Genomic DNA, 21593 nt, shown 5'->3' on the forward strand with positions numbered 1-21593 from the left:
CTTCTCTGCAGGACTCAACGTAGATGAATTTGCTAGAGATCCCAAATAAAGTCCAGGAGTCATTATGAGGCAATAATAAAGCTAGTCTCCAACAGCTTTCACTTGTAGAAGCCCAGAATTCTTTGAAACCTCATTCCCCTTCCAGTTTTCTTCTTTGTCCCAAGCAATCAGTTGATGTGCACCCATTGGCCTCCCTTACTAAGGGCAGCTTACAATAATTTGTGATGTGCCTAAGCCCATGATTTCATGGCCCATGTCACACAGTAGCAGAGAGCAGATGCTGAAAGGGAAAGCAAACTGGTCTAGGGGTTTTATCCCCCATTCCTCTCCCACACACAGCCTCCAGCATTGAAGGTCTAGGAAGTTCTGATTCAGAGGCCGTATCCCCAACTCCCACGCTCAGTAGCTTCTGCTGCCTCCTTTCCTCCAAGAATTTGCCCAATCCCATTTTGAATCGGCTCAATGGCCACCTCCGTCACATTGTGCGGCAACAAGGTCCACATTTGACCAACACACTGTGGGCACAACAGCTCCCTGGTACCTGGTTTAAACTCGCTGCCCTCTAGTTCCATTGTGAGCCCTGGTTCTGGTCTTGTGAGAGGCTGTCAACAACAACCCCCTCTGTTGGGGACTCTCCTCCACCCCCATTTAGTCTTTTGTAAACCCTTCACCTGCCTCCCCCTCAAGCTCTTCTTGTCTAAACTGAGGAGGCTGGGCCTGGGGCCTCTCTGCAGAAAGGGAAGCCCCTCCAGATCCTGAGCCCCTGCTCCTAGCCCTTCTGTGGGCCCTCTCCCAGAGCGGGATGGGCCCAGCGTTGCCAGGTCTTAAACAGGAAATCATTGTATCAGAAGCTCAAAATGCTGAAAAACGATCGTATGCTGAAAACCCCCCGTCTTTTAATTTATTTTTTTATTGCTCACTAAGTCACCAGCGAGCAAGTGAAACTGGGTCATCCACAGGCGACATGTGCCTCCTGAGTCTGTGGGGGCTTGTTTTGGTGGGCAATTGTTTTGGTGGCAATGCAGGTGTTGGCAGCAATGGTGGGCCGTGGGGACTGTCCGCAAGCAGCTGCGGTGGTGCTGGTGGGGGTGAGCGTGGGTCCCCCGTGGCTGGAAGTGCCAGCGGGACTCCTCAGGGGACACCAGCGCTCTCAGAGGAGGCACCCCTTGCGTGTTGCCGATGGGGCCATCCAAGCTGAAGCATCTTTATGCGGAAGCAAGCGAGGATCTTGCGAGGTCCCTTCGAGCCCTAACGCCTGCGAAGTAGTCACAAAAGGGCGCTGAGGGCAAGCCCCAAAGTCAGTTCCGAGAGCGACAAGGCTTTGTATAACGCCGCCCCAGCGACCGGCCTCAACACGCACCCGCTAGCGGAGCCTTCTCCCTCCGCCCGTGGGCACGAGGCGGGAACGAGGAGGGCGCACACGCGCTGACTGGAGGAGCCGCGGAACGGGGCAGGCGGCGGCGGCCCCTCCCCGGCGCCCTCTGACCCGCGGGAGGCGGGGGCTGCGGCGGGGCCGGCTTTGGCCCTGCGCGCCGAGGGAGGAAGGCGCTGCCATGGCCCGGTGTTGCCCCGGCCCGGTCCCGGTCTTCGTGCTGCTGCTGCTGCTGCGCGGGGCCCCGGCGCGGGCCGAGCTCGGCGTCCCGGAGGCGGAGGAGGAGGAGGAGGCGGCGGCTGCTGCTGCTGCTGCAGGGGGCTCGGACCCGCACTCCCGGCACGTCTACAGCGCCGACATGCTCCAGCACGGCGCGCGCAGCGCCCCGCACTTCGTCATGTTCTTCGCCCCCTGGTAACCGCGGCCGCAGGGGCGGGGGGCGGCGCCTCCCCCCTCCCCTCCCTGCTGACGTGGCCGGGCCGCGTGGCGGGGGGCACTCGCTGCTCCGCTCCTGCAAACGGGGCTGGGGCGGGGGTGCGCCTGCACATGGATGTGTGAACACGCATACATCCGTGGGTACGCGCATGCATGTGCGAACACGTACGCTATGCATCACCGTGAAAGAAGAAGGGTGGGAGAAAAGAGAAAGGGGGTGGGGGTGGAGGTGACTTACGAGCCCAGTCTTTGCCCTGGACAGTCTGCTGCGGCAGGGGCAGGAAAGCGAGGACAGGACACGAGGTTCTCGTTTTGCTGGCCGTGCGCCGCTTGGGATCAGTGACCTCCAGGTTGGATGGTCACGAGCTATTTGCTCCCTTGGCCCCGGTCAGTGCTGAAACTCTTCAGGGACATCCTTAGGGTGTCCTTGTACTGCTTCTTTGCGAAAGTGTACTCCATTTAACAGCTCTCCATAGGAGATTTTCTTCGGCAGGCGAGTGTCAGGCATTCTTGAAAGGTGGCTGGCCCATCTGAGCTGTGCCGGTTTCAGTAGGGTGTGGCTACCAGTATCCACACATACCTATATGTATGTATATGTGTAGACACGCGCTTACGCATGTATATATCCATTCACAAGTGTATGTATGTATAAGCATATGTATGTATATGCAGGAGCGCACACCTCCTTCCCCCACACCTTTTCAAGTATAGGAGTGAAGTGTGCCACCAGCCTTAATCCAGAGAAAAGTGTGGCATGGATATATGCATGTAGGATTTACGCAGTGGCATCTAACCTTTTGACCCCATGGGGGAGATGAGCGGTGCTGGTCTGGTCTGCAGGCTGGATGGAGGTAGGGGGTTTGGAAATTTGGTAGGGGGGCAGCAGTGGCTGTGTTCATTGTCACCACTCCCCACCACCAAATTTCTGGACCAAATTTCTGGACCCTGCAGGCTAGATGATGTGGCTTCATGAGCCAGATCTGATACTGATCAAGCATCATTTTCCATAATGTGCTTTTGCTGCTGCACGGCAACACGCCCTTGGGGAATCACCCACCTGGGGGATTTATTTGCCAGGCACTGATGGAGCTTGTGAGTTTTCCTCCCCGCGCCCTCCTCCTCCAGCTCCACGTGGAGCTGTGGTGCACGTGGCATCATCTGGTCCTGCCCCACAAGCCTGCAGAGCAGGTACCTAGCCCCACTGTTTGCACTTCCAAAGGGCAGCTGGCATGGTGCTGAGTGTTTTAGCCATCAGGAACATGTAAACTCAAATCCCAAGGTGCCACTGTGTTTCTCAGGACAAGTCATATCAGGGTCCAGTTTGGAGGTAGTGAGGAACTACTGTCATCTTGGACTTGCCTTTGAGATTGATGCCTCTGAAAACCAGCCCCTCAGCTTTCCTGTGCCTCTCTTTACTCACTAGACCAGTGATTCTCACCCAGGATGATGCCAGATGGTTTGAAGGGTGCTCTGAGGTGTGAGAAGATAAGTGAGGTGTTAGGAGATATATACAGATAACTAGGTACCTGAGTGAAAGGTCAGACTTGTCCCTGCCTGGACGATCCCTCATTCCTACTGCCAAGCCTGTCTGTAAGGAAACAGTCACTGTAATTTAGACAGACAAAGTTCTTTGGGTACGTGTGATATTTTTTATTAGGCCAACTGAGTAGTTGGGGAAAAATGTTCTTTGTAAACTTTTGGGCGCAATCACTATAATCTATAAATTAGTTTTTAAAATTGGGTGACACTCAATTCACAAAAGTTATGTAGTACCTCGAATCCTAAAGATTAAGGGTGAGTAATGCCTCCCTCACTGTTACCTTGAAGGGCTATTAATGTTTGTGAACCAGGTTGAGAATATTATGGAAGTGACATGTTACTAGCCTGCCTTGTCTGAGTGCCTTCAATGGGATGCCCACATCTGCTCTTGCTTTTGGACTTGGTGAGTATTAATATTTGATTGGCTTAGCCAGTCACCTATTTGGCAGCCAGGGAACTGCATTTGTAATCGGCTACCATGCTTAAGTGCAGGGGTTTCCCATACTGACCTTGCTTCAGGTCTCAGGACACCTTGTGTCTGGGCCAAACTTCTCTCTCCCCATGTGCAATGGATCCTCATCATAACTGTGATCTGTGCTGTTCTTCGTAACTGGGGATAAAAGAGGCTGGAAAGGGACAGACAGTGCAGAGGTTGTCTCAACTCTGTAGTGGAATATTTGGAGGTAGTTTTATCTCACAACCTCACCCCAGGCCTCTCTTAGTTTAATGGTTTTTGTCTTGAGTTTTTGACACGTCACACATCAAAGAGCCTTCTTTCTCAAAAAATGAGTAATGAATTTGGATCATCCTTTGCATATGAATCTTTTAGCAGACATTCCCAAACACATTCGTGGAGGAAGCCACCAGTTTCAGAAACGAAGTGATGCATTACTTCACAAAAAAAGTGACTCTAAAGACTGTCTCGGAAAGTTCAAAAATTCTAGATTCCAGTTTCTTTAATGTTTGCTAATTTGGTTCTGTAGGATGTCATCGTTTCACTTATTCAAAGAGACTTTACCTTTGGAGATAATATGAAACCAATATTCATTTTGATAGTCTCCCCAAGTCAGTAGGCATCTGCTTCTCAGATCAAATGTCCCTTTTGATGTAGTTTTATTGCTAGATCATAGGTCCTCCAATTTTTCCGTAGCAGAATCCTCTTCCAGCTTAGCTAGGTGGGTAGGGCAGATTAATCTCAACTCTAACACCTCTTTGTGATATCCCAGGCTGACAAAACCTGACTTCTCTGCAGGACTCAGCATAGATGAATTTGCTAGAGATCCCATGAGTGAGATTCCAGGAGTCATTATGAGGTGATCATAATGCTAGCCCCCAACAGCTTTCACTTGTAGAAGACCAAATTTCTTTCTTTTCATGTCACTGAGGCTGGGGACAGATGTTGCATTTATTCTTGGATAAGTTGTGCCTTTGTTTATCCTGGAACAAAAATATCCCAGGACTGGCATGTACACACATCATCCTTCTAATCAGGGTTTAGCGAGTGGCTAAATGTAGTGCTGCTTTTCTGCTATTGATTCAGTGATGCTCTCCCAGATTAACTGTACAAATGTACTTTGCAGTATCCCGGGATAAACTGTTACTACCCTTTATGTGGGAACTTTTTTTTTTGGATGTATCCCAGGATAAAGGACTTGGGTATCCGTACCTTGCACTTTTTCCGTGGATACATGTGATATCTGTTTTCAGCCTGAGATTGGGTAGTACTGTTGCTGGTAATGATGCTTAGCACTTTTCTCTTCATTACTGGATCTTGAAGAACTTGAAAAAAACTGTTACAAATTATGCTTATTTTACACAATTAGACAACCTCTTGGTGCATCAGGTTATTTTCTCCCAGTTGCAAAGGACTGCAGAAATAGATCTCATAATACATTCGTGTCTCCTTCCTCCCAGTGTAGTATGCCTTCTATTGGTGGTTGTCTGACACCTGGATGAGACATCTGGCTTAGACTTGTTCAGAGTAAGACAAATGTTTGTTGGCCTGAAACAGCATCTTAAGGAACTAGCAGAAGTTGACCTCGTCCTCTGTTTGAGAATGTCATCATGCCTACCGTGAAAATGATTCACAATCTCTGAACAATGCTAGAGTAATTTCTTTTCCAACATGTCAGAGCACCAGAAGTTAGAAACACATTTCATCATCAGTATGAGCTGTAATGCTTGTTTAGCCAAGCATAGGAATCCATAAGGTCTGAAAATCCATCTTGTTCTTAACTAATGGGATGATTAGTTAAGTGCTCAACACCATTACTTTCTGCAAACCTTAAGCTTTTCTTTAACAATTAAAATATTTTTGTCTTCTCTTCAAAACTGTAAAGAAAATTTGTATGGGAAATGAAAATGTAGGAATAATGTTGTATTTCTGGGTCTGCAGAGGGAGTGATCTAGTGGTTCTGCTATACATTAGCTGTACCAAAAATTAGCAAAACTGACTGAATTTCAATTTTATAAGACTAGTTCATACTAGACAGAAGCTCCTACAGAAGGAAGTCCCTAAGCAGGACCCAGCAGCCCTGATAGAAATCTCAGCTGTTAAGTTCACAGTACTTCACAGTACAGATTTTTGCCCCTGGACCTTTCTGGTGGGTGTCCACCATCATTGTCCACTTTCCTTCTTGTGTGTGTATCTCTAGCTTTTATCTGTCCAGCAGATTTTTCAAGCATTGTTATATGCCTTTGTCACTTCAGAGCTTGGCTACTGTAACGTGCTCAATCTGGCAGCACTTCTGAAGACTGTTCAAAAGCTTCAATGAACGTACAAAGCAGCAGGCTTTTTTCAGAACATACAGAACTATATCTGATCTCTACCAATTCACTTCAGATGAAATCTGTGGTGCTGGTTGTCTTCTAGGAAGGCCCAACTTGTCTAAGCCCCAGTTATTTCAAACCATTTGTCCCATCATGACACCTGCCTTGTACATTGTACATGGGCATAGCAGGAATGCTTCCAGGAGCCCTGTCTTAGCTGTAGACTGCTGTAAGACTCTTTTCTCTTTTCATGCTTTCTATCACGTACCAACTTAGGAACTGTGTGGATCTACTTCCTGTTTGCTGTCTTTAGTCACTTTAGGATGGTTTGTTAGGTATTGGTGTTTATGATCAAGTATATTCATAAGAAAATATTCCAGGTGTAGTATATCCCTGAACTATGTGGTTTGTGCCTTTTATAAATTGAAATACTTATTTTAAATCAGGGTGGATAAAAATCAATGATTTAAAAAAAAAATTAAAAATGGACTTTTTATTTGAATCAGATTTTTACAAAATGTAATTGAGGGGTTTTTTTAATAAACCTATATAAAGATAGTTTTAATTTAAGATGTGTTAAAGCTCAAAGATATCATCATAGAATAGGGATTATAACTTCTAATTATATACTATTTGAGACCATATATTCATGTAACCCTTTTAGAAAAGTTTTATAAATAGGTCACAACAGGTCAGTCAAGCCCTTACCTTTCTCTAAAAGTGCAAAATTTCAAGAAGTTAAATGAATAAAGGATATCACACAACAAGATTGCACTTTTTGTAGAAAACAGTGATTAAATCATGACCAGCGATTTAAATCCCCCCTGCTTTAAATTGCTCATAAAATGGTTACAATCATAAAAAGCCTAAGTTAGAGTGTGGATGTCTGTACAATGTGCCTGATGCTCTGGTCAAAGAGTGTGTGTGTTTAAATGTGGTCTCTTACGATGTCCTTTGCTATGGCATCTGACCACCTTATCTTTAAAATCAACAATTAGGAAGAACCTTTCAGAACCAGCAAACTGCTATACTTTTGGCTTGCCCTCTGGAATTTTGTAAGTGACTCCCTTCTTTGATGCCATACAAAAATGTTATCTGAAGGCCTGAGTGAACAGACATCCTGCACAGTTCTCTGAAGGTCACCAAATTCTGTCTCTAATGAACCTGTTGAAGAACAGCATGCCATAGGTGAAGGATCTTTGGCTGACTTGGTGCTGTGCTGTGGGTCTTAGGTTCACACTGCGAAACAAAGAACAGAAGCATCTGTGTTGCTTTTAACCTTCTTGCCCCCAAAAACAGTGTACAAGGGGAAGAGGCAAATCTGGAAGCCAGCACCCTGACCATGTAATGATTAATAAGCTATGAATAGGACCTTAACTGAGATTTTTAAATAAATAGCTAGTTGTTGCAGAGCATAGGTCAGCTTATACCATCCTAGCTTGCTTAGGAAATGAGCAGCAGCATACTTCACCCACTGAAACTTCTCAGTGGTTTTGTGTAGTAGAAAAAATTAGAGTACAGTTTAGAAACCAAGCCTGAAAGCAACAAAGGCACAGGTGAGCATATAAATGCATGGGTTTGAGAAGGCCACGTAATGTTAGAAGGTCTTACGTGTCATGCATATTTCTGATCAGGGTGAATTTGTGGGCTTCTGTGACTTTACATATTCTGCTATTACATGCTGAGCCAACACTAAAAGCTTTTCAGCATTCATGGGAATATCTGACCTGGGGATAATTAAAATCCATTAATTAGTTGTTCCTTCTCAAGGGGAGGATTTTTTTGGCTCCAACAGCCACAAATCCCTGCAGTTCCTTTGGTAGCATTTGGAGAAGAGAAGGATAGATGTACAGTACCTTAGGCACAACTCTGTCCTTGTGTCCCTGTGTGCCTTCCACTAAATTCATAGTAGTCTTACTACTTCCATGTAAGCCCACTACACCAATAAATATCCTGTCACTTTTCAGCCCCCTAAACCACATCCAAATCAGTCTCAGCCTTTCTCGGTAATGAGATATCATGGGATTTGTTCTCTGGAGTTTGTACACCACTCTAGCCATTGACAAGCCTCAGAACTACAGAAAAATCACCTTCTTATCAAATCCAGCCAGTTTTTACAAACACCTGGACCTTCAGCATTATCCTTAGACACAAGTAATCGATCTCTAGTTGAATCAGTAGCCTAGGATCAATGCATTGTGCTGTCGGGGAGCAGAGTACAAAGATAAAGTTGTCTGAGGATCTGAACTGGTTTCCACACACAGTTCTCTCTCAACCCCAAGCTTTCATTCACTGTATGAAGTGTCAGATCTGTACTGAATGATTTTGCAGTTGAGTTCGCGATCATCCTTTTGTTTGCAGCATTAAAGGGAAAAATGGGGAAACCACAGTCTGTGGTTAAGATTAAGTAAGTATTTAAAAGAAAATCTGCTAACTTTAGGACTTGAATACTAACCCATCACATCATTCAATCATCATCTTGCAAACTTGCGATAGAAATATTTAACTGATCAATAAAATTGTCACACATTTAAACTAGCACTTAGCCAGCTCCCAAATGTTATAAGCCATATTTCAGGAGTCTAAATTGCAGTTTTGCTACATGTGTAATTGACAGGGTTTTTAATTGTAATTTGTTATAACAGAACCTTATGAATGGGGGCAAGCTGCTTTTTAAGTTGAAAGGAAAACATCAGAATCTAAAATTTTAGCTTATATACAAAAGCAGCATGCTTTGATTATATGCATGGTTGCCTGCAAGCTTTTTAAAGAGCTTGCTTTCTTTAAGGGAGATTGTTTTAATTGGAAGCTCCCTAAATAATGAGACCACTTCCTTTAAAAGAGTAATGTTCCACAAGAACTAGACTTTGCAGGGTTCATCAAGGGCAAACAGAGCTTCATGTTGCCTGGTTGAGAGTGTTTCCAAGAAGTCTCATGACATTTTTAGAATTTCTCTGAAGAGACGCAGCATTAGCTATTAAAATGCATTGAGTCCTCAAAACATGTTTATCATATTTATTATGATAGATTATGTGACAACACTATAATGTACCAACCTGTAGAATAACATGCAGTTATAAAGTTTGGGAGCTGGCTAAGTGCTATTTTAAATGTGCAATGATCTTATTGATTGGTTGAATATTTCTATTTCAAGTCTGAAAGACTGTTTTGCAATTCCATGTAGTATGCAAGATATGTATCATGAATAATCCTTTAAGAAAGGGAGAAACTTTATAATCATTCTTAAACTTATTTTAAGACAAGTTTGCATGTATTTATATTGTTCAATTTTACTGTCTTGACCTTGAAAAATTTCCATGGGTCTGATGAACTTCTAATGTTTTGCTTAAACAGGGGTGCCCTTATTAACAGAGAGTGAGTAAACAACATTATCCCACTACCAGGTACTTATCCCACTACTAGGAGTTTCCGAAGTAAAAGTATAAAGAATGCCAGGCATCCTGTCGTAGGATTCTTAGAAAGCTGGGCAATCGAGCACACTTTTTTTCTAATCTATGTTTAATCAAGGCACCCGCTCATAGTCTTGAAAAGATTGTCAATTAAAAAGTACGGGTTGGTGAATAAAAACGGCCTGGATTTTTCATGGCTCTTTTGACAAAACCGCTTACAAAACTGTACTGCCATAGTCTTGACTGTATTAACTATTGCTTAATGTATTCTGATATTTGCATGGAAAGTCTTTGCTTTTCAGTCCTCTACGATATTTCAAGTGTATGAGAACTCCATGTCCATGCTTGCATGTACTTTCCCATACATTCATTTCTCATGTGTGAGGGTAAGAATTGGAAACAGAGCATGCTCACACACACAAGTAGGAATAATGCTTGTTCCAATTTTTAGCATTACTGAAGGTTATTCAGTCTGCTTGCTCATCCTATCACAGGTGTGGACACTGTCAACGTCTGCAGCCAACATGGAATGATCTGGCAGACAAGTACAACAGCATGGAAACTCCACAGGTCTATGTTGTTAAAGTGGACTGCACTAAAGATACTCCTCTGTGCTCTCAATTTGACGTCCGAGGATACCCCACGTGAGTGCAAAAGGATGTGTACTTATTATTTTTGTTTTATGTATTTCCACAGACCTCTGCCAATTTGCAGTTATGCTTTTCGGTGGTTTCCTTTGGAACTTTTCAGACTCTGGGTGCTAAATTTAAGTTTTTTCACCATGCTGCCAAACAAGATGATATATGGTGTTCTTTTTTTGGACACCATCTTATATCTTGCAAGATGGCTGTGATTAAAAAAAAGTCCAAAATTGGCTTGCTTACTTCTGTAAGAGAAAGTCTTTCAGGCAGTAGTTCAGTATACAAGAGTGAGGTAATAGTCTACAGTTTTCTTGACTATTTAAAAATGTATCAGTTATTTAACTGTGTGGGGCATAATGTATACAGACTTTTGAATGAATCAATGTAAGTTTTTTTTTTAAAGTGATCAATTATTAGCATGCTGTAAGTATAACAGTGTTAGTGTTCTGTAGACTTCCATACTCCATTTTGCTAATATAAGTCTTGAACGTTACCTTAGAAAGTCACCTAAATCTATTCTCTCTATCCCATATGGCAAATAAGAAGTCCATATCTTGCTAGCCCAACTGTTGTTGTTTGTACCAGGAGCCAGAATGGACACTGATTTAGAGAGCCCTTGAGTTCTAGTTACTGTATATACCCAAATCCAGGACCATTTTGAATTTAAGACAGCCCTCCCATAATTAGATTCGCTACATGGAAAATGTATACGTTTGTTATAGTTTTCCATGTAAAAAATCCAGTTAATGGAAGGTCATCTTAAATTTATGCCCCTGCTGCTGTGGTGGGGAAAGCTGCACCAAGGAGGCAGACCCTCCCCCTTTACCCTCCCTGCTTGCCCCCCCCCATGCTTATCCTCCCCTCTCACTTGTCTCCTGCCATGTTGCTTCCCTGCTGCTTGGCTTCCCTGCTGCTTAACACCCTCCCACTCTGCCCGCCTCCCATACCCCTTGCCTCCTGTCCCATACCCCTTGCCATCCCTGCCTCCTGTTGCTCTTTCCCATGCCAGCCCCTAGCCCCCTGCCACTTACCTTCTGCTGCTGTGTTCTGCTCTGTTCTGCCTACTGGGGAGTCAGCAGTGGCAACAGTGGCCCCAGTCTGACTTTGTCCTGCCTGGCCAGGCAGAAGTAGTAATGGTTGCTTTGGACCTGGCTGCATTGGGGCTGGAAGGGCCACAACTGGAGCAGAAGGTAAGGGGTGGGGAGGCACACTGGGAAGGCAGGCAGCGTAGGCTCCCCCAGGCTTCACAGGCAGGTCTTCCCTGCATACCCAGCATCCCACTGTACAGTCTTCCCCAAATTCCCACAGCCGTGTGCTCTCTCCCCTGCTGCATGAGCCATCCAAAACCAAGGCAGGCAGTGGCTCAGCTTCGCTTCAGCTCTGAGCCTGGGGCCAAAGTCAGAGCTGAGCCAGCTTGAATCTAAGACAAGGCTATTTTTTCCCCCTCATGTTGTTTGGGGAAAAATACCTTGTCTTGGCTTGGAGTAAATATGGTAATGTGTACAAAATCTTGAAGTTCCACCCCACTGCTAGAGACTTAGAGAGAAAGGAGAGCTTTCTCTCTCTCTCATTTGAGCTTTTCTCTAGAGTTTTCTATGAAGGAGGAATTTCAGCTTTCAGCGTTGGTATGAGAAGGAGAACAATATAATACTCTTTTTTTAAAGGGCTCTTTTTCTGCTCTGAGGCAAGATCAGTTATTCCTCCTAAACGATCCCTGACCCATTTGTCTAACTTGGGGGTGTCACACTCGCCTGTGCCCCCAGGCCAGATCTGGACTGCAAGGAGCTCCCGGGCTGGATCTGGACCTGGTGGGATGAGCCGTCGTGTATGCATCTGTTGCTTGTCCCCCTACCACTGACTGGGGATCTGTAGCAGATAATTGAGTGGCAGGTCCCACCCCCAAATTCCCAGTTGTTCTGGGAGCACCATGCTACCTAAAATGGCTCCACAAGCTGGAGACAGCCCATAAGTCGTACTTTTGACACTCTTGGTTCACCTTGTTCTTAAGAAACTAACGGAGATAATTCCATAGCCTCCATTTAATTTTGAAACAAAATTACTTTAACTGCAAAGAGGTAACAGTTCGGTCGAAAATTGCTAGACAACTTAGTCTTTACTTGTTAATTATGTGCTGTGCATATGGGGAAGATGCATTGTTCTTCATACAAACCGGAAGTTGGTTGTTTAGGTTGAAGTGGAAATAGCTGAACCTAACCTTAACAGTTGCTACTGTACCTAAAGCCTCACTTAAACTGATTATTTGTTTTCTTTATTTTCTATTCCAAAGCACTCTTCAAAAGTAGCACTTTCTTTCATTTTTGTTGCCTTCTCAAGGGAAAATACAAATTTAAAAATTGCATGTCTTTTTGAAGACTTTTTTTACCTACTGTTGGTATATGCAGTATCCAAGAATGCTATAAATAAAGAAGATAGGGGGATTTTCTTTTTCTTAATTGATTTGCATTGTACATTTGAGAACACTTTCATATAGCCATTTTCCCAAGCTCTGTAGACTATTCACAGAGCAACAGAAGAACTATATGTGTACTTGTAAAACCACAGCTCAGTAAGGGCAGGCACAGTCATTGAAACTAATTTTAACTGGCTTTAAAAAAAAAAAAAAAAGAAGAGTAGGTCATAAGTGGATCATTTCCTTTAGAAGTTTCATCATCTAGCAAATATGATTTCTAGACTTAAGTTCATCATATATTTAATGGTAAAAGATTAATGTGTGTATGAGTAGAGTTGAAGGCTTTTATCAAGTGGTATAAGAAAAGATTCTGTGTCTACACAAAAAAAAGTGGTGGCTGTAAGCATCCATTTTGATGCACTTATTGATGCTTTTTATCAGTTTGATACTAGATAACAAGTGGCTTCTGGCCAGGGGCATCCATATTTGGCCTGTCTCTAAAAGTACAGAGAAATTCCTGGAAAATGAGCCTTGCACTTTTCTGCTTGCTGAAAGAAATGGCACTTTTCTGGCAGGCTGAAAAATAAGATTCATAGGCATAAACAGTGATTAATCTCAGACTTTCTAGCATTCCATTCACTGTTGCATATTAATCAAAGGACTCGTTTAAATCTTAAATTCAACGTGCTGTTTTTGTCTGGTGGAGAATAGGAGAATTCAGTTATAGAGTCTATTCCTGCTTTATCAGTTAAGTGGATGCACGATATTAATGATAGCAGACTAGAGAGTCATTCTGAATATACTCGGAGCTCAGTCATAACGTTAATCACCAAAAAATAAATGCAAAAGGGATTTTTGCTTCAGAAAATATTTTATGCATATCTACTTGAAAAGATTTGCCTCACTTCTTTTTACCATTCTAACTTTTCAGCCTAAAGCTGCTTCAACCAGGTCAAGAACCTCTGAAATACCAGGGGCCTAGAGACTTCCAGACACTGGAAAACTGGATGCTGCAGAAACTAAATGAGGAACCAGTTGTAAGTAAACAGGAAATATTCCTGTGCTCCAGACACAGACTGAATCTTTGCTCTCATAGGAGTTAGGATTTGCTTTTCAAAAATAAAACCTTGGGAATAGAAACCCATTTGTAATAATAAAATGGAACTGTGTCCAAATAACCATCAGGACAGCAATTACAGTAATGTTGTCTGACTTACCTTTTGTTTCCTCTTTATAAAACCACATGTCACAATGGCATTTCAACTGACATTTAAGATGAGATTTCCTGGTGCCTATTTAATTGACAAGTTTAGGTTACAGCAGTTTTGCCTAGACTAGGAAAAGTGGTTTAGCTAATATAAAGTAGTGAAGACCAAAATGAAGGCAACACCTTTAGTTCAGTTATAACTGATCATGCTGTAGTCTACACGGGGTGTTCAGAATGTAACTCATTCAGCTAAGTTGAATAGCAAGGTGTTACCTAGGAAAACTGTCGCATTTTTAAGGGTAGGACTTAACTACCACATTGCCTAAACCTGGCCTAAATGTAATTACTTTTCCTGACGAAGACAGAGCCAAATAATTACTTACCTTAGTGAGTTGAAACACAGTTCTGCTTAAACAAACTCTGTATTGTATTATTTTAAAAAAAATTCCAGTAGTGTAAGAGTAATGGTGTAGTTGGTCTAATAAAAGATATCACTGTAAGAAATCCTTGCCTCTCTTTAAAAAATTAAACACCAAATCTAAAGGTGTTTTGGCCATGTATTTTGTGATTTTTTTCCAACTCTTCAATAGTTTCTACAAAATATCTAGTTTCTTTCCTGCTAAGTGGACATGGGTTTGTGTTGCTACAGCTTAGTGATAAAATAGTTTTGGTCCTTTTTCCAGTTGTGTGGAATTGGGAGTGATGTGTGGAGCCTTCAGTAGTTTTTATATTACATATAGCTAAAGACCTCCTAAGTTAGTGAGATGGCACAGGTTGCTGTAAAATGGAAATAAAGTTATACGCATTTAAACTGCAGCGTGATCTAAGAACATTGAGAGGTAGTAATGTAATGAATGCTATTGGATTTACTATTCAACAGTCTGAGAATGCTGTGATGTACTATTTTTACAAACATTGTATAAGCTTTTGGGCAAATTATTCTGTATTGGGCTATGATTTTCCTGTATGAATGAATTGCTCCAGCTTGATATGGGATGTGGAAAGAACAAACAGGAAGGCAACACAGTGACCCTTTAATAAGTAACCTTTGATCAAGTAACTTCTGATGCAGTGCCAGATGGGTGGTAATTATAAGAGATGGTATGCTTGCAGGTTCCAGGTTGAAGTGACGTGGCTGTTTTCCTAGGGTGGAAACTAGAAATCAAATGGGTAGTAAATGGATAGGGCCCACACTACACGTTACAGGTATTGCATAATTAACCTATGTCACAGTGATCCTCTGGCCCGAGGGGTTTCCCACACCCCTGGGGTGGAGATATCACCCCTGCAGTGATCCTTCAGCCATGGGGTTTTCTTGCACCCCCAGGGCAAGGAGATCACTGCAGCGGTGATCCTTTACCCCCGGAGTGTGTGGGGCACCCTTGCAGCTGGGAGCCCCTCAGCTGGGGTGCATGGGGCTCCCAGTTGCGGGAGCTTGCTGTGCATGGGGAACTTGGGATCAGGCTCCCCCTGCACCAGCAATAATAAAAATGATGGGATCTAATGCATAATCCCACAATCACACCTCCTGTGGGCATGATTTTGCAAGTCACACGTTAGATTCCATTGTGCCTTCACCTGCGTGTATAAAGGGGGCCCAAGGAAAAGAAAGTAAGTTAGTCCTTAGTGAGATTTGACATGGAGACAAGGCTGAAAGACTGGCTCTGTGAAAGAATTTGAAGGAGTTGCTCCCTCCAGATCCAGGGAAAAGCAGACATGCATACAAAGGCTGATTTATTATTTTTAAGATGTACTTTTTCTGAAATGCTTCTGTGATAAATTGAAAAAAAACCTTTGCTTTTAAAGAAGCTGTCTCTTCACTGACTACCATTGTCATTGCTTCTCAGGGAATAAAAGTGCAGGGTCCAAGCCAAGGTTAGATCTGCTGAGGTAATTGGAGTTGAAAGACAAGGGACTGTAGCCAAGGCCCAGTCTGGGAGCAAGAACCCTGTGATTCCACCTTGAGCCAAGTGACAGCTGGAGGCCAGAGGTCTGTTGGGGAGGGGACAGTGGCAGGGTACACTTCCAGAGGCCAAGACGGTCTGAGGTGCAATTATCCTGGTAATGGTAATAGTTGCCTTCTGTATAGTAGATTTATTAGCGCACACTCATTTTGAATACCTGCTTATTAAGATGTATCAAGTATAAAGCTGAATTTGGAAACGTTTGAGCAATTTGAAAAACGTAAATAGGGATTATAGATCAGTTTATTCTATCATGCAGCAGCATTATAGACAGAGCACTATGTAAGTGAAAGATCTACTTGAGGTGTGCAGTTCAATCATTGTACATCCGATGTATAAGGCAGAAATGACACTCATTTTATTTCTTTTTTTTAATAGGAACAAGAATCTGACCTGGAACCACCAAAAGACCCTGAACCTAAACAAGGACTGTATGAACTCTCAGCAGGCAACTTCAAGATGCATGTAGCAGAAGGTAATTTAATTGATTTTCTGTAGCTGTAGCCAAGGTAGGCTTTCACTTAGAAAAGTCTCCAACAGGGAGATTAGTTTTTAAACGCAGGTTCCTCCCATCTTTTCACCCCAAATCTATAAGAAGTTAAAAGAGAGCTGTACATATTGCTTACAAAACTGATCACTTTTATTATAGCACATGCAACTATGTTAAAAGAATGGGTTCAGATGACAAAGTCAAGCGGTCAAAATGCTAGAAAATGTCAAGGCTCTGCTCCCTGGCCCCTTGCTCAGTCTGCACCTTTTTCTCTTAGTTGCCTTCTGATTTGATTCCATTTTTCTGCAAACTGATTTCTCTGAGGCTTCACATTCACCCTTATTTTTCCAGCTCCACCTTATATTTTTTTCCCCAGCCAGTCAGTTTCCCTACGCACCCCAGTTCCTTGTCAGTTCTGTCTCTCCACCCTCTCCCTTTTTGATTCATTGATCTAGGTTTCTAGTCCTCCTTCAGTTTTCTCACCTCTTCATCTGATCTCAGCCTCTCCATCCTGTATCTTCCACAAGCTCACAGGGCTAGATATCAGTCACTCTTCTCCCTGTCTACACACACAGTTCCCCTCAGTCTGCCCTACCAAACCACTGATTCCAAAATGCTATATTTACTTTTATACTCTGTTTACCTTTCTCCCCCACCAAAAGCAGCCCTAAAAAAATAAGGTGCATGTCTTATGTGGGGAAGCTGATTCTCTGTGCTGGAATGGAAGCATGGAGATGTTGTAAAATGGCTGTTGTGCTTCTTCCCCTGCTGGCCTTAGTGAGTGTGGGGGTGGAGTTCACTCTTCAGGGTTCAGGCTACAGTGTTAACTCCTTCGCAGCTGTTGCTGAATTGGCAATAGCTTTTGGCTGAGTAGTCAACAGCTGCTGTCAGTTCACTGATGGCTGTGCAAGAGTTCACATTTTAGTTTTTGCTAGAGCAGCATTGGTCAGGATTCAGCCATGCAGTTCTGGTCCCCATCCCAGAGCATCTGTGAAAAGCCTTTATAGCAGGTATGTCAAATATCCAGCCTATAGAGTCCTCTCATTTGGCCCCTGGTGCCATCCATGGGTCTTGGATTGGATTTGCGCACCACTGTAGTGCAGGCCATACCAGCCCCATATCCTGCATGAGTAGTGTGGGGCAGCTCTGGTGCATGCTGTGGGTGACACTCAGGGACACATGCTATGCTCCAGGCCAGTGCAGGGTATATGCTCTTGGTGGCACTGCACTGAACTGGGCCTACATGCTGGATTCAGCATGCAGGGCCCATCCACAGGCTTGATTCGGCGTGAGGACTGGCCCAATGCCACTCATCTGCCCCTTGGGGCATGATAAGTTTGACACCCATGCTTATAGGATTAGCCATTCCTTGACCTCATAGCCCTTGGCTGGAGCACTCGGTGAGCGTCCCACACAGTCTGGTCAGCACTGGAAGTTATAAGAGGTTAAAAGGCTTAGTGAAGACTGAATCTTTAACTTTTACTGGTAAGCTCTAATACAGTGATGTACAAACATGCCCTGGCATGTTTGCAAGAGCGTGGCATGTGGAGGTATTTTGCTTGGCATGTGCGCCCCAGGGAAGGCGCCAGAGGCGCCAGGGCTGCAGTACCACAGCAAGAGTTGGCCCCTTGCGGCTCCCCTGCTGTCCACACCAGCACATCAGCATCTTACAAATCAAGGTTGTGGATTTTATTGGTGCTCTGCCCAAAAATGTTGCCGACCCCTGCTCTAATAAGTCTCTTCACTGTACAGAAACTCCTTCTTCACCGCTACCCTTCCCAAAGGCTATTATGTGGCCAAGTTTGGGAAGGTTTTTGTGATGAAGAGAAAAAGCACATCCCTTGACACAAAGGCCCAGCTATTGCTAAATTTCTAGTCACTGCTGTACATACAGCATTTCAAAGAAAAGGTTTCAGAGTATATGGGCAAAACAAGGTATTTTCCCCTTATTCTCAGAGACAGCTGAGTTCTCTTGAGCTGAACAAAGAACACCCAGCATGGAAAGTTTCACCCCAAATGGTTAATCTAGTAAAGTTGTAGCCAGCTTTAAAGTGGGAAGTGTTGAGCATACTTAATAGGTGACACCGGCAGATCCACATATGATAGCAGTCCTTTCCCTAGATAGCATTTCTGAAGGGTCACAGTTTAGTCTGTTTTTTGTTCTTGTGCCTATGTAACACCACTGACAAGACAGCTGCTAGTACTTTTAAAAGTGATCTGTGTTGATTAAATTGAAAGAATTTCCAGATGGCTCTACAGATTGCATCATCCAAACTTATGTCTCTCACTTTCTGGTTTCCTAAAATGCTTCTCTGTAGGGGTGGCTTAATACAAAAAGAATTGTATCAAGCATTCTTCTCTGAGGGTGAAGTTACACATTACCTTTACCGTAGACCGTACTAAATCTGTGAAAAGTTAAGTGGTGTTCAAGTTCAAGCTTGCTGTGGGCAGTCACATGTTAAGGATTAATACAGTTTCTTGCCTGCACATTTCTCACCTGCCTCTTGAGGACTGGAGAGCAGGGGCACGTCAAGGAGGCAGGAGACCTGGGTATGGGGTGGAGGGGCATCCTGGGATGCTGGCAGACTGAAAATTGCTCATTAACTTGTACCTGAAGTAGCATAACTTTGAGATGCTCGGAGGGCACTTAGCACAAGTTAACAAGCTTCAACGTGCAGATGCTTGCATTTTAAGTACCCACAGTATGATCTAAATGTAATGTGTAACTTCACCTTGAGGCTTTTTTAGAGGGCATTGACAACTTATATGACCACAGTCAGTATCAAAGCATGTTTTTAACTATCTTTAAATTGGATGTGGGTACTTTTTAAACTCTAAGCAGGGCTGTCCCTGGGTGGGGTAAATTGGGGTGGCTGCTGCACACCGTTGGCTTCGTACTGCAGCCACTCGCCATCCACTCCCCTACTCCGCGCTCCGGTCGCTCGCCAACCCCCACTCCCAGCTTTGCGCTCTGGCCGCTCGCCACTCCCTGGCTCCACATGTGCTGATATGTCCCAGGACCTGCAAACCCCTAGGGACGGGTCTCACTTTAAGCATTGGCATTTGCACACATGCTCTGATCATTGAACCTTGGTGGTATCTCTTCCCTTTGGTCATGAAAAGTTTGCTATTAAGTTTATAGGGTGAGTTGGTAAAGACCTTTATATTTATATTTTCTAATTTTTCCCATTATAAAAGATTCCTACAGCCATTTTCTAGCCATTTTCTACAATTGACCTTTATAATTCAGTAGCGACCAAATTGTGTGGCTACACACATCTGTTTTGTTGGGTTTTGTTTGGTCTTGTCTTATGAAATTATTTTCAAGTAGCAATGGAAGAAGGTGACCACAAAAGAGAGTGAAGCCAGACTTCTCAGGCCCCAGGATCTACCCTGTTCTCTGTGGCTGTCACATGGGACAGGAACTCCTTCATCTCCAGAGTTGGGGCATGGAAAGCCAAACTGGGCTCCCTTGGTCACTTCTCAGACCCAGCATGCAGTCCTGAACCCTGTCTCCCTCTGGGATAACAACCTTCTCCTGTGTCAGGCCTGCCAGTGCTGTTAGTGTCATATCCCAAGCTACGGAAGTCCCTTCTTTGGGATGCTGATGATTCTGTAGTGCAGAATGTCCAGTAGCTAATGTTTAGACCACATCAGAAAAGGTTGGTGATCTTGATGTATGACACACTCTGTAGAAGTTATGGGCCTGCTTGCCAATTGAAAGGTTAATCAGAGATTAAAAACCACAGGACTGAGTCAATAGATTCCATACTTGTTAGGTTCTTATTTATGCGGTACCTGGTTAAGAAACAGCCATGAAATAATGCTGGGGCTAATAACTGAGTAAAAATGGAGGCAGTAATCCCAGTCAAAAAATTGGTGCCAGTAATTTATTTTATTTTGCCTCATTAATCTTTTTCTCTGCCTGTTAAACTCTGTAGATCTGAAGCAAAAACTTGTCTCTTCTGGGCCTTCCTTCATTTAGTTACCATGGAATAGTTATTGTACCTTTTCAATAGGTCATTAGATATAGGTTGTCTGATGCCCTGTATGGTGTTAAAAATCCCTTTGCCAAAGAAATTATGTTTGTGAATTAGATAAATGTAGACAGGAATATATGAGGAACATGATAAGGAATGAGGAACAAGTTAAATAATCAGTGAAATAGCTATATGGTGGTCTTATTTTAGAAATGCGCTTAATGTTAAACCTTCTTCTGATGTGTTATTTTACTTAATTTCTTTCTTCCTTCTGTTGATTTCCACTTTTGAGTTACGCAGGTCAGCCATGTGACTTATTACAATAAGAATAATAGAATTTTAATAACCCTTTGACTTCACTGATTTGTATGTGGGGAGGTTAGTTTTGGTGAAGATGGGTAGGTGAATAAAACACTTTGGATAGAATATTGAAACAAGAATGGCTGCTTTCGTTGGCTGTGTTTAGTTTGAGACTTTCAGAGGTGAATGCAAATGTAAACAGGCAGTATTTAAAATAATATCAGTCTTTTATCCTTACCATTGTATTTGCAGCATACCCCAAATTTCATTTGGAAATACCTTGATACGTTCCTGATCGGGGGTGTATAGCTCAGTGTTTCAGGTACATGAGAATTGAATCTGTCTTCTTTTTTTAAGGCAATCACTTTATCAAATTCTTTGCCCCTTGGTGTGGCCATTGCAAGGCCTTGGCCCCAACCTGGGAACAGTTGGCGTCAGTCTTTGAACATTCTGACGTTGTCAAAGTTGGCAAGGTAGGTTGAAAACTCTTACCAAACAGAAATTACACATCATTTGGACTAACATATTAGCCAAGTATAATTTAATTCATTGTGAACTCTCTTAAGTCTTTCTTTATTTTTTGTTTAGCACTTGGTAATTCAGTCTACCTTCATAGATCCATTTTAACTTTGAGCTTGATATTTTGCTTGCATATATCCATGTATATACCCACTACTGTTTGTTTTGAAGAGATGGCCAGTTCTAAATTGTCAAGATTATTCATTTTAAACAAAAACTTACCAGAAATTATATAAACAACAACTCCCTGTGTGTAGAAGAGAAGCAAAAATATGAAGGTCAAGAAATGTAGGTGTTGGGAGAAATATATTTAGTTTGCTTTCTATTATGTTGCATTTGTCTGTTGCCAATGCTTGATAAATAGCTAAGATTTATTTTGAGGAGTAAAAATTATTGTCCCTCTGTTCTCTACAACAAGGTAAATCTTAGATCTAATAAAGCCCTTGGTCATCTGACCCCAGCAGTCTTTCCTGCTCAAGTGCAGGGGGGCTGGACCTGATGATTTGTAAGGTCCTTTCCAGCCCCTAACAACTATGAAACTATGAAGAGCTTTTTTC

The 21593-nt window shown here is 43.2% G+C and overlaps 1 protein-coding gene across 1 annotated transcript in view; it reads left to right on the plus strand.

Moving 5' to 3' along the window:
• The first annotated feature begins 1504 nt into the window (after positions 1-1504).
• TXNDC5 (thioredoxin domain containing 5) overlaps positions 1505-21593 on the plus strand; it is a 34664-nt gene continuing 14575 nt past the window's right edge. The window contains exons 1-5 of the mRNA XM_006270909.4: positions 1505-1786; positions 10020-10169; positions 13508-13613; positions 16126-16222; positions 20875-20990. Of these exons, the coding sequence (XP_006270971.3) occupies positions 1554-1786; positions 10020-10169; positions 13508-13613; positions 16126-16222; positions 20875-20990 (702 nt within the window). The 5' untranslated portion in view covers positions 1505-1553. The remainder of the gene's footprint in view (positions 1787-10019; positions 10170-13507; positions 13614-16125; positions 16223-20874; positions 20991-21593) is intronic.

The sequence above is a fragment of the Alligator mississippiensis genome, chromosome 3 (assembly GCF_030867095.1).
Source record: "Alligator mississippiensis isolate rAllMis1 chromosome 3, rAllMis1, whole genome shotgun sequence".
In the NCBI taxonomy this organism is placed as follows: Eukaryota; Metazoa; Chordata; order Crocodylia; family Alligatoridae; genus Alligator; species Alligator mississippiensis.